Here is a 10,000-nt window from a genome sequence, read left to right as displayed (position 1 = left end):
CTTGTGCTTTATCAATTTTGCTCTCTTTGCGATCAAAAAAACATGATTGATGTTTTCATTCAGCTCATTTAGATGCCATTCGGCTTTTGTGTGATAATTCCCTCCCAAAAAAAAAAACCCTAAAAAGAATTTTGAGGTTTTGGTACAATAGTACAATATTTTCCATCTGGCAACCTCAGTACACAATGCGCAGTGCAGAGTTTGGAGCAGGTCACAATTTAGAATAGAATTCCCTTAGATATCGTCATAAATATTCTGTAAATATTGCCAGATCTCGAAATGTTGCCAGATCTCTAAGGTTGCCAGATCTCTTGTTGTGAAGTGCAGTACACAGCAGTGTTGCCATATGTACGATTATTATTGTATTTGTACTGTAGCTTTATCAATTTTGCCCTCTTTGCAATAAAAAAACATGATGTACGTTAATATAAGTGTTTTGGTAACACTTTCTATGAAGCCCATATCTATAGCGCATTATGAGCGCATTTGCAACAAATTATAATTCACATTATAATTAGGCCTACTTAAAATGCATCACGACTACACCCATGATGTTTCATGATGTTTTATGTTAACAGTAATGAATAACCATGAATCTATCTTATAATGCTTTATAAATCCAAGGGTGTTATGAGTGCTCGTGACTGGATATAAACTACAGGCTGCCTGATGGGGCTTACAGTACATTATGATGCATTATAGATGTGCATTATACAGTGCATATACTGTAGATGCATCCATATGAACTTCACTTTACTCTACTTAGAGCACGCATTGACAACTTATGATCTCACATGGAATAGCAGCAACCAGCGACCAGAGCAGCAAAAAGGACAGACAAAAGATAGACATACAGGCCGACAGACAGACATACAGGCAGACAGATCGCTAGACATACAGGCGGACAGACAGGCGGACAAACAGACAGGCAGCCAGACAGACAGACATGTAGTCAGACCGGCCACCAGACAGACAGACGGCCAGACAGACAGACAGATAGACCGACAGACAGACAGGTAGCCAGTCATACAGACAGACAGACAGAGAGACAGAGAGCCAGACATACAGGCAGACAGACAGGCAAATGGGCTGCCAGACAGACAGCCAGACGGTCGACCAGACGGCCAGACAGACGGGCGACCAGATGGCCAGACAGGCAGACAGACAGACGTGCGGCCAGACGTTTGGCCAGACGACCAGACAGACAGATGGCCAGACGGGCAACCAGATGGCTAGACAGTGTATCTTACTGGCGGCCACGAGAGACAGACAGGTAGCCAGACATACAGACAGAACAGGCGGCTAGACAGGTGGCCAGATCGACAGACAGTGTATCTGAGGCCCACTTGAATACTAGGGCCCACTTGGACAAGAGGCAACTGCCTCACTGGGACTACCCTAGTAAAATAAAAAAATAAAAAATAATAATAAATAAAATAAAATCTTACCGGCGGCCACGAGGGCGGCGAGGACGACCAGGAGCTTCATGTTTGTGTCTGCAGTTGCAGCTCTGCCCACTCCGGTCTTATATACACACACACACCAGAAAACACACACACATACACACACACACTGGAGCACACACACACACACACGCACACGCACACGCACACGCACACGCACACGCACGCACGCACACACACACACACACACACACACACACACACACACACACACACACACACACACAGGAGCGCATGCGCACACACACACACACAGGAGCGAGCACACAAACACACACTGTCTGTTGCCTGTGGAGAGAGAGAGATACACACAAGCTCTATCTCTCTCTCTCACACACACACACACACACACACACACACACACACACACACACACACACACACACACACACACTGTTGTCTGTGGAGAGAGAGAGATACACTCCAGCTCTCTCTCACACACACACACACACACACACACACACACACACACACACTGGCTGTTGTCTGTTGTCTGGGGAGACAGAAATACACACACACACACACACACACACACACACACACACACACACACACACCTCTGGTGTTGCTTCTAGGTAGCGAAGGTACAGCACATCACGATTAATCTTTTCATGAGAACACCACACCTGTTGCTGTTAACTAAACTAGACTAGACTACATCACGACTGGCAACTTGCTGAACTTTGAAACTTTTATCTGGACATTAACTTTCAAACAGGCCCACACATGCCAGATATGCAGCCAGGTGCACCTGTGGGATATAGGACCTACTATGTGTGTACAGTGTGTACATTACGATGCGTGTGTGTGTGTGTGTGTGTGTGTGCGTGTGTGCGTGTGTGTGTGTGCATCCGTGCGTGCATCCATGCGTGCGTGTGTTTGTGTGTGTGTGCGTGTCTGTGTCTGTGTCTCATTTCTGCTAACTGTGGAGTGTTTCGTCTGAGAGTCAGAGATTCACCTGTGACTGTGTCTTATCAGTCACCCGGAGGACATCACACACACACACACACACACACACACACACACACACACACACACACACACACACACACACACACACACACACACACACATCACACAGGCCTGGGATCCTCCCACCTCCACACCAGGTGTGTGTGTGTGTGTGTGTGTGTGTGTGTGTGTGTGTGTGTGTGTGTGTGTGTGTGTGTGTGTGTGTGTGTGTGTGTGTGTGTGTGTGTGTGTGTGTGTGTGTGTGTGTGTGTGTGTGTGTGTGTGTGTGTGTGTGTGTGTGTGTGATAGGTCCCAATCCAGCCCTGGTGCCCAGTATAGTATCAGGCCTGAAGTTAAAAACAAAATGTAAAAATAATCTATTTTAACAATTGGGAAAAATAAGATAGAAAAAATAATAAACTAATTTGTTATAAATCCATTGCTTTTGACTGCTGCCGTCTATTGGAATGACAATCTTCATCTGGAATGAAAGGCACCAGGCTGATGATGTGCATTCCATCTTTGCTCATGTGGTAAAAACACGCGAGAACTAGTGAAAGTTAAAAGTGAAAGCCCATTGGGAAACTCCAACTCCCATTGTCATTGTGACACAGCACTCCACAGCACACAAGTGAACACTGCACACTGCACACAACGAAATTGCATTTATGCCTCACCCGTGCAAGGGGGTAGCCCTCAGTGGCGCCCCATGGGGAGCAGTGCGGTGGGACGGTACCACGCTCAGGGTACCTCAGTCATGGAGGAGGATGGGTGAGAGCACTGGTTGATTACTCCCCCCACCAACCTGGTAGGGTCAGGAGTCGAACCGGCAACCTCTGAGATGCAAGTCTGACGCCCTAACCGCTCACCCATGACTGCACAAACTAGCCCAACTAGAAGCCAGTGTTGCCAGATGTGTCTGACCAAATCCCAAAACCAAATTGTATCCCGTTTGAGCACAATACAGAACCTTACTTTTGCTCAAAACCCTAGCATAGCATAGGATTCTATTGGCCTGCTCCAATATCTGGACTTACCACCATTGGGTACGAGCCCTATCTCACGCCTTTCGTAAAGTCTTCACGAAAAAAATAGATTAATTTTCGTGGTGCATTCACGTTATTGCCCGTTTTTCGTGGTAGGGCAACAAAACGCTGCCTATTCACTTGAATTGCCCCACTGCTGCTATGGTTATCCAAGCGTCTGCAGGGGCGGGGAGGGGGTGCTGACAGAACACTGCTGATACACTCGGGACTCACTAATTCGACGCCCTTTCGGTACTTACGCCTTATGTCCCCTAAACCTAAACCTAAACCTAACCCTAACCCTACTTAACCCTAAACCTAACCCTAACCCTAACCTTAACCCTAACCTTAACCCTAACCTTGACCCTAAACCTAACCCTAAATTTCTTGTTTGAAATGTTTGATTACCATGTGACGGTAGGCTACCGAAAGGGCATCAAACTAGTGGGTCGCTAGGCAACAGTCGGGCAATTCAAGTAAATAGGCAGCGTTTCGTTGCCCTACCACGAAAAACGGGCAATAACGTGAATGCACCACGAAAATGAATCTATTTTTTTCGTGAATACTTCATGAAATGAGTGAGATACGGTTGTGGGTACATAGGGAATTCCATTTGTAATCACTGCAAAATGAAGTACCAAAATGATGCCCTCAGAACGGCCATCTTGACCAAATTGTGGAGTGAAGTAGACTGTTTTGCACTCAACAGCCACTCAGCTTCCATGTTTGATACATAGTTGACAGACAGCTTTGATTCGAAAGACACGATTAACCAAAAAAAAAAAGTCAGCAAAACAAACTGTTTTCTGTGATGAAATGTATTTTGGCGGTTGGTAAACTCTGATGACATACGCACCGGCCATATTCTATTTGAGAGGAATGAACACATTCTAATGACAGATGGGGATCTTAGCATTTCAATGCCACTTAAGCCCCTTTTCGATTGGCCCTGTTAGAACGGGACTGCACACTGCTGGGGCGTGGTTTTGTGTTCTTTTTGCATTTACTCCACCCATACACACCCATCATCAGCTCAAACAGGGCTCAAACAGGGGCGATTATAGAATCGCGAAAGACGTGGTTCGAGGCGTACGGAGCTGAGTTCCACTAGGCTACATGTTGCCTGTGTTAGGATTTACCGGCATGTGCAAACACCTATCCCCACCCACGCACTTTAAAAATCAACATCGCTTTTCTGTCGGCAGTTTTTACAGTAGGCCTAGACAGAGAAAATTTGCTCAAGCAATTATCATGTTCTTTAAAGTAGCCTAACTCCAGTCCTTGGCCAAGGAGTTATATTATTAGCCTATTAGGCTATTATTTTAAAATCACGCTATTTCCAAAGCTCCACGCCTCCTCCTTGTGAGAAGTCGTTTTTTTTTTTTACCACCATGCAAAATAGGGCACACTAAAGTAGCCCTTTTCATTGCACATATCTTCATATACGAACCTGCAGAGGGATGGCGAATTTGCTGTTATCAAATTAAATGTAAAAATGAAAATTTCGAATGAAAAACATTCGAGGGAACAAAGAACACAGCCATGACAAAAAAAGATTTCCTCTCTATCCGGCTGGAGAACAACGCCATTGTTTACTTGAAGTGGCGACCGCTTAAAGTTAAATAACTTTGGATTTAAAGAACATAAACACGTGCCGTGAAAACCTGTAAAAAGCTAAGAATCTCAGCTTTCGAACAAGCCCTAACACATGTCTGTAGGTCTAGGTTAAGGAGATCGCTGTCTGTTCGAAAACAAAATGACGAGGTAAAAAAAAAAAATGGTTGGAAAGCGCTATTTTTTCACTTGAAACAGCGGCCGCTTAAAGTTATATAACTTTGGATTGAAAGAACATAAAAACGTTCCGTAAAAACCTGTGAAAAGCTAAGATTCGCAGCTTTCGAACAAGCCCAAACACATGTCTATGGGTCTAAGAGAAGGAGATCGCTGGTTATATTTAGTCCTATATAGGTCCTATTGTTTAGATTAGGGCTTAGATTCACCATGGCGTGAAAACACGGTGTTGTCGCGGCTAGTTGCAGCAGCTGATCATACGGCCCAGTTCTAGTCCCTGTTGTATGGAAATGCGTGCGAGACAGCACCATCGACCCCCGTCAAGTTTCATGAATATTTATAAAGCCCGCACCGGAACGCGGAACCCAATGGAAAAGAGACTTTAGTGCATATTTTTATGCGCTTCAGAAGCTGAGATATTTAGGTTTTTATAGGCTGAGGTCAGCTTTTCTTAAAAAGGGCTCAGGCATTCAGCACCCTTTTTTGCTGGTGCCTTAGGCGTCAATGGGTTAATTGCACAGGTTGACAGCAGTGCAGACCTGCACAAACAGTAAAGGTGGCTTTACAATCAGTACTAGACTGTTAGTTCGGCATGACGGCGACGTGATATATATATATTTTGTATATTACATATTCATGACATTAAACATGTATCTCTTTTGCCAATTCATGTGCCCCCCTGAAAAGATAATGGCCCCACCTCAGCCCCCCTGGTAATTTTGGTCCCTGAGTGTCAGTGAAGTGTAAGATAATGTTAACTGACAAGAATGTATCTAATATATCACATAACATGCAAGGCCGTAGCCAGGGTTTTAAATTTAGGGAGGTCCATGATGTGCGCGCGCAGCCCGGCGATAATGTTTACTATTATAAGTAGAATGTAATTTTTGTCATTTATTTTCAAAATGCATACCCCTTCACAAATGTGATGTTTTCATGAATATTTACTGGAATAAACTAACATCTACTTGTCTGACCAAGTAGAGAAAAGTATGGAATGTAGATTTCATCCTTACTGATGAAACGTACATGACACCGACTTGACATGTATATTATTCAAAATAGCACAAGCTAAGCTCTCCCTCAGTATATGACTTCCACCTGTTTGTTTATTGGAAAGAACCTTTCCCAATGGTACCACACACTCAGCCATAGGCCTACACGAAAGCAATGTCAATACAAACATCAATTGAAACAAATGTCTATGCAAAAAGTAGAGATTTTTAAAAAATATATATTTTCCCTTAAAAGTTAGGGAGGTCCGAACTTCTCTGACCTCAATGCTGGCTACGATAACATGAATGTGTAATGCAATGTCTTTATGTTTTTCTCTATGTCTGTAGCAGTGTAGAAAACAGCACATGGACAACAGGAGTGAGGCTCAGCTGCATGTTTATTGGTTGTTTGAGCACCATGCTGAAGTATCATTGGTGGACAGCTCAGAGAGGACCCTTCTCATTGGTGGAGAGCTCAGAGGGCCCCTCTCATTGGTCAACAGCTCAGAGGGACCCTCCTCCTTAGAAGTAGACCATTTGCTGCAGAGGCAAGAGAAAGAACGTGTATTTAGTAGTGGTGAATAAATGTGTGTGGGCATGTGTGTATGTGTGCGTGTGTGCGTGTGTGCGTGCATGAGTGCTTGTGTGTGTGGAGCTATATGGAAACATACTATTCCTCCAAAATTCTCAAATACCAACCATTGTGTAATGCTCTTAATAACTGTGGTTACTCTTGTAACACTATAGCATTAATCTTTGGTAGTTTGGGCCATGTCCATAAAATGTGTGTGCGTGGCTTACAGATTTGTGGACTCTCTAAACGACAGGCTAAACAATTGACCTAATTCTGCTCAGTATCCAGTATAATTGGGAGCCTCTTCATCTGGAGACGCAGGTGCCACATGTTCCCTTAAGACACTCAGTGAGCAGATCCTTTTAGCTTTGTGTAAAGCTCCTATAAAATTTGGCTTGTGCTATGATAAACGCGTGTCTGTCAATCCAAATAAAGAAGTAAAATGTGTGTGCATGTGTGCGTGTGCGTGTGTGTGTGTGTGTGTGTGTGTGTGTGTTAACTCACAGCGGAGATCCAGTCCATGTAGGAGCTGACTTGGGTGAAGACGGTGGGCTTCTTGGGGAAGTTGCAGCTCAGGCCAGAGCCGAAGCTCACGATGCCGTGAACCTCCCAAACACCATCAGCATTCTGGCAGTTCAGAGGACCACCGGAGTCACCCTGGAGAATACAGAATATAGTAGAGTTAGACGAGAGAGAGAGAGAAAGAGAGAGAGAGAGAGAGAGAGAGAGAGAGAGAGAGAGAGAGAGAGAGAGTGTGTGTGTGTGTGTGTGTGTCTCTCTGTGTGTGTGTGTGTGTGTGTGTGTGTGTGTGTGTGTGTGTGTGTGTGTGTGTGTGTGTGTGTGTGTGTGTGTGTATGTGTGTGTACTCACGTTGCATCCAGACACCACTCCGTCTCCACCGGCACACACCATGGTGTCGGCAACCTAAAGACAAGGTAGAATAAGTAATAACATCTGCAACCTAAAGACAAGGTAGAATAAATAATAACATCCATACATAAATAGTCCTAGAGGTAGGATATAATTTAATATTCAGGGCCTTAAAGTGATACGCTACCGTTTTCGGAAATAAGCTTATTTTACACCTCTCCTTGAGATAAATTAAGGAGTTTTACCTTTCTTCTGTACTTTCAACCGTTCTCTGAGTACGTCAGTGCAAATTTCACCTCCAAGCTAGCAGTTAACATTGAGTCCTATAAGACCAGTTAGCCGCCAACTGGTCTTATAGGACTCAATGTTAACTGCTAGCTTGGAGGTAAAAATTGCACTGCCATACTCAGAGAATGGTTGAAATAGCGGAGGGGACACAACTACACTACACTACTAAATACCTTTTAGTTTTGCATTTTGAAACTACACTACTAAATACCTTTTAGTTTTGCATTTTGAAACCACACTACTAAATACCTTTTAGTTTTGCATTTTGAAACTACACTACTAAATACCTTTTAGTTTTGCATTTTGAAACTACACTACTAAATACCTTTTAGTTTTGCAGACACAACTACACTACTAAATACCTTTTAGTTTTGCAGACACAACTACACTACTAAATACCTTTTAGTTTTGCATTTTGAAACTACACCACTAAATACCTTTTAGTTTTGCATTTTGAAACTACACCACTAAATACCTTTTAGTTTTGCATTTTGAAACTACACTACTTAATATTACATTACATTGCACTTAGCTGACGCTTTCATTTATTCAAAGTGACTTACAACTATTATTTTTCAGGGAATTGGTTACAGTCCCTGGAGCTATGTGGGGTTAAGTGCCTTGCTCAATGGCACTTCAGCCATGGATGGAGATGTAGGGAGAGGTCAGGGGGGATTCGAACCTGCAACCCCTAGATTGAAAGACCAACTCTCTAACCACTAGGCCACGGCTACCTTTTAGTTTTGCAGACACAACTACACTACACTACTAAATACCTTTTAGTTTTGCGGACACAACTACACTACTAAATACCTTTTAGTTTTGCATTTTGAAACTACACTACTAAATACCTTTTAGTTTTGCAGACTCAACTACACTACACTACTAAATACCTTTTAGTTTTGCATTTTGAAGATACGGCCAGAAGGGAGATACTGGAATTCTAGCCTGATTATCATTGACTGTGAAATCTCTTCGAGACATGGTCCGACCATGAGCACAACAATCAGAGGCGATTCTAGCGTCACCTTCTGTGGTCAGCAGAGGCCTCAAGCGAAATTGGGGGAAAAAAGAGTATTTGAAACATAATCGCCACTACCGTAATGAAGTCTGGGGTGCATTTCTCAAAAGACAAGTTGTTAGCCTGTTAGCAACTTCGTTAGTTGCCAGTGGGAAAATGCATTGAAAACAACAAAGTAGCTAATGTAGTAAACAACTTTGGTTTTGAGAAATGCACCCCTGAGTTGTTATTCACCCAAGCGGCTGCCTGTCTAGCCTGGTGGCAAGATGCACCTCTGATAACAATTAACTTTTCGCAAACGCCATGGTTGACCTGCCTCCTTTGGTTTGCTACTGGTCGTTAGCTTCAAGACAAAGTGGGAGGAGTTCCCGATTTTTCTGGAGCTCAGAAACGATATTTGTATTGCTCTTGGCCTGACTAGAGGTGTTGTTTCGCCAGGAGGGCACGGCCAGAAGGGAGATATTGGAATTCAGCAAACATGGCTGCCACACACACACGCACACGCGCACATGCACACACACACACACACACACACACACACACACACACACACACACACACACACACACACACACACACACACAGCGTACCTGGCTGCCCCACCAGTCAGGCTGGGTACAGGTGGCGTGGTCCACCACGGGCAAAAGAGCCTGCTGCAGGATATCAGCAATGGGACCTCCGGCTACACACACACACACACACACAGGGACACACAGGCACACACACACACACACACACAGGGACACACACACACATGAACGGACACACAAACACACACACACACAAACACACACACACAAGCGTGAGACATCCACTTAACTCATTGGCTGCCAGCCATTTTCATAAAAGAGTACCTCGGAGTGCCAGCCATTTTTCAGCATTTTAGGTGTTTTTTGGAGGCTCACAGAAAATTGAGTTCTGTGTCTATGTCAATACCATACCTATCAAAACACAGATTAGACGCTCATCTGTCATCAGAAAAAAACGGTGTCTCTCTACCCCTTTCCGTTCTTTCATAATCA

General features: G+C 44.0%; 2 protein-coding genes across 2 annotated transcripts in view; both read right to left on the bottom strand.

Moving 5' to 3' along the window:
- Positions 1 to 1,488, bottom strand: part of LOC134457513 (chymotrypsin-C-like) — a 9,475-nt gene extending 7,987 nt beyond the window's left edge. The window contains exon 1 of the mRNA XM_063209521.1: positions 1,449 to 1,488. Within this exon, the coding sequence (XP_063065591.1) occupies positions 1,449 to 1,488 (40 nt within the window). The remainder of the gene's footprint in view (positions 1 to 1,448) is intronic.
- Positions 1,489 to 6,610: 5,122 nt separating this feature from the next.
- Positions 6,611 to 10,000, bottom strand: part of LOC134456487 (chymotrypsin-like elastase family member 2A) — an 11,724-nt gene continuing 8,334 nt past the window's right edge. Inside the window, exons 6-9 of the mRNA XM_063207850.1 lie at positions 9,569 to 9,660; positions 7,670 to 7,723; positions 7,304 to 7,456; positions 6,611 to 6,765 (exon numbers count right to left, since the gene is read on the bottom strand). Of these exons, the coding sequence (XP_063063920.1) occupies positions 6,748 to 6,765; positions 7,304 to 7,456; positions 7,670 to 7,723; positions 9,569 to 9,660 (317 nt within the window). The 3' untranslated portion in view covers positions 6,611 to 6,747. The remainder of the gene's footprint in view (positions 6,766 to 7,303; positions 7,457 to 7,669; positions 7,724 to 9,568; positions 9,661 to 10,000) is intronic.

This window comes from Engraulis encrasicolus, chromosome 10 (genome assembly GCF_034702125.1).
Source record: "Engraulis encrasicolus isolate BLACKSEA-1 chromosome 10, IST_EnEncr_1.0, whole genome shotgun sequence".
In the NCBI taxonomy this organism is placed as follows: domain Eukaryota; kingdom Metazoa; phylum Chordata; class Actinopteri; order Clupeiformes; family Engraulidae; genus Engraulis; species Engraulis encrasicolus.
The sequence above is the reverse complement of the archived record's forward strand: the minus strand, read 5'-3'. Positions and strand labels throughout refer to the sequence as shown.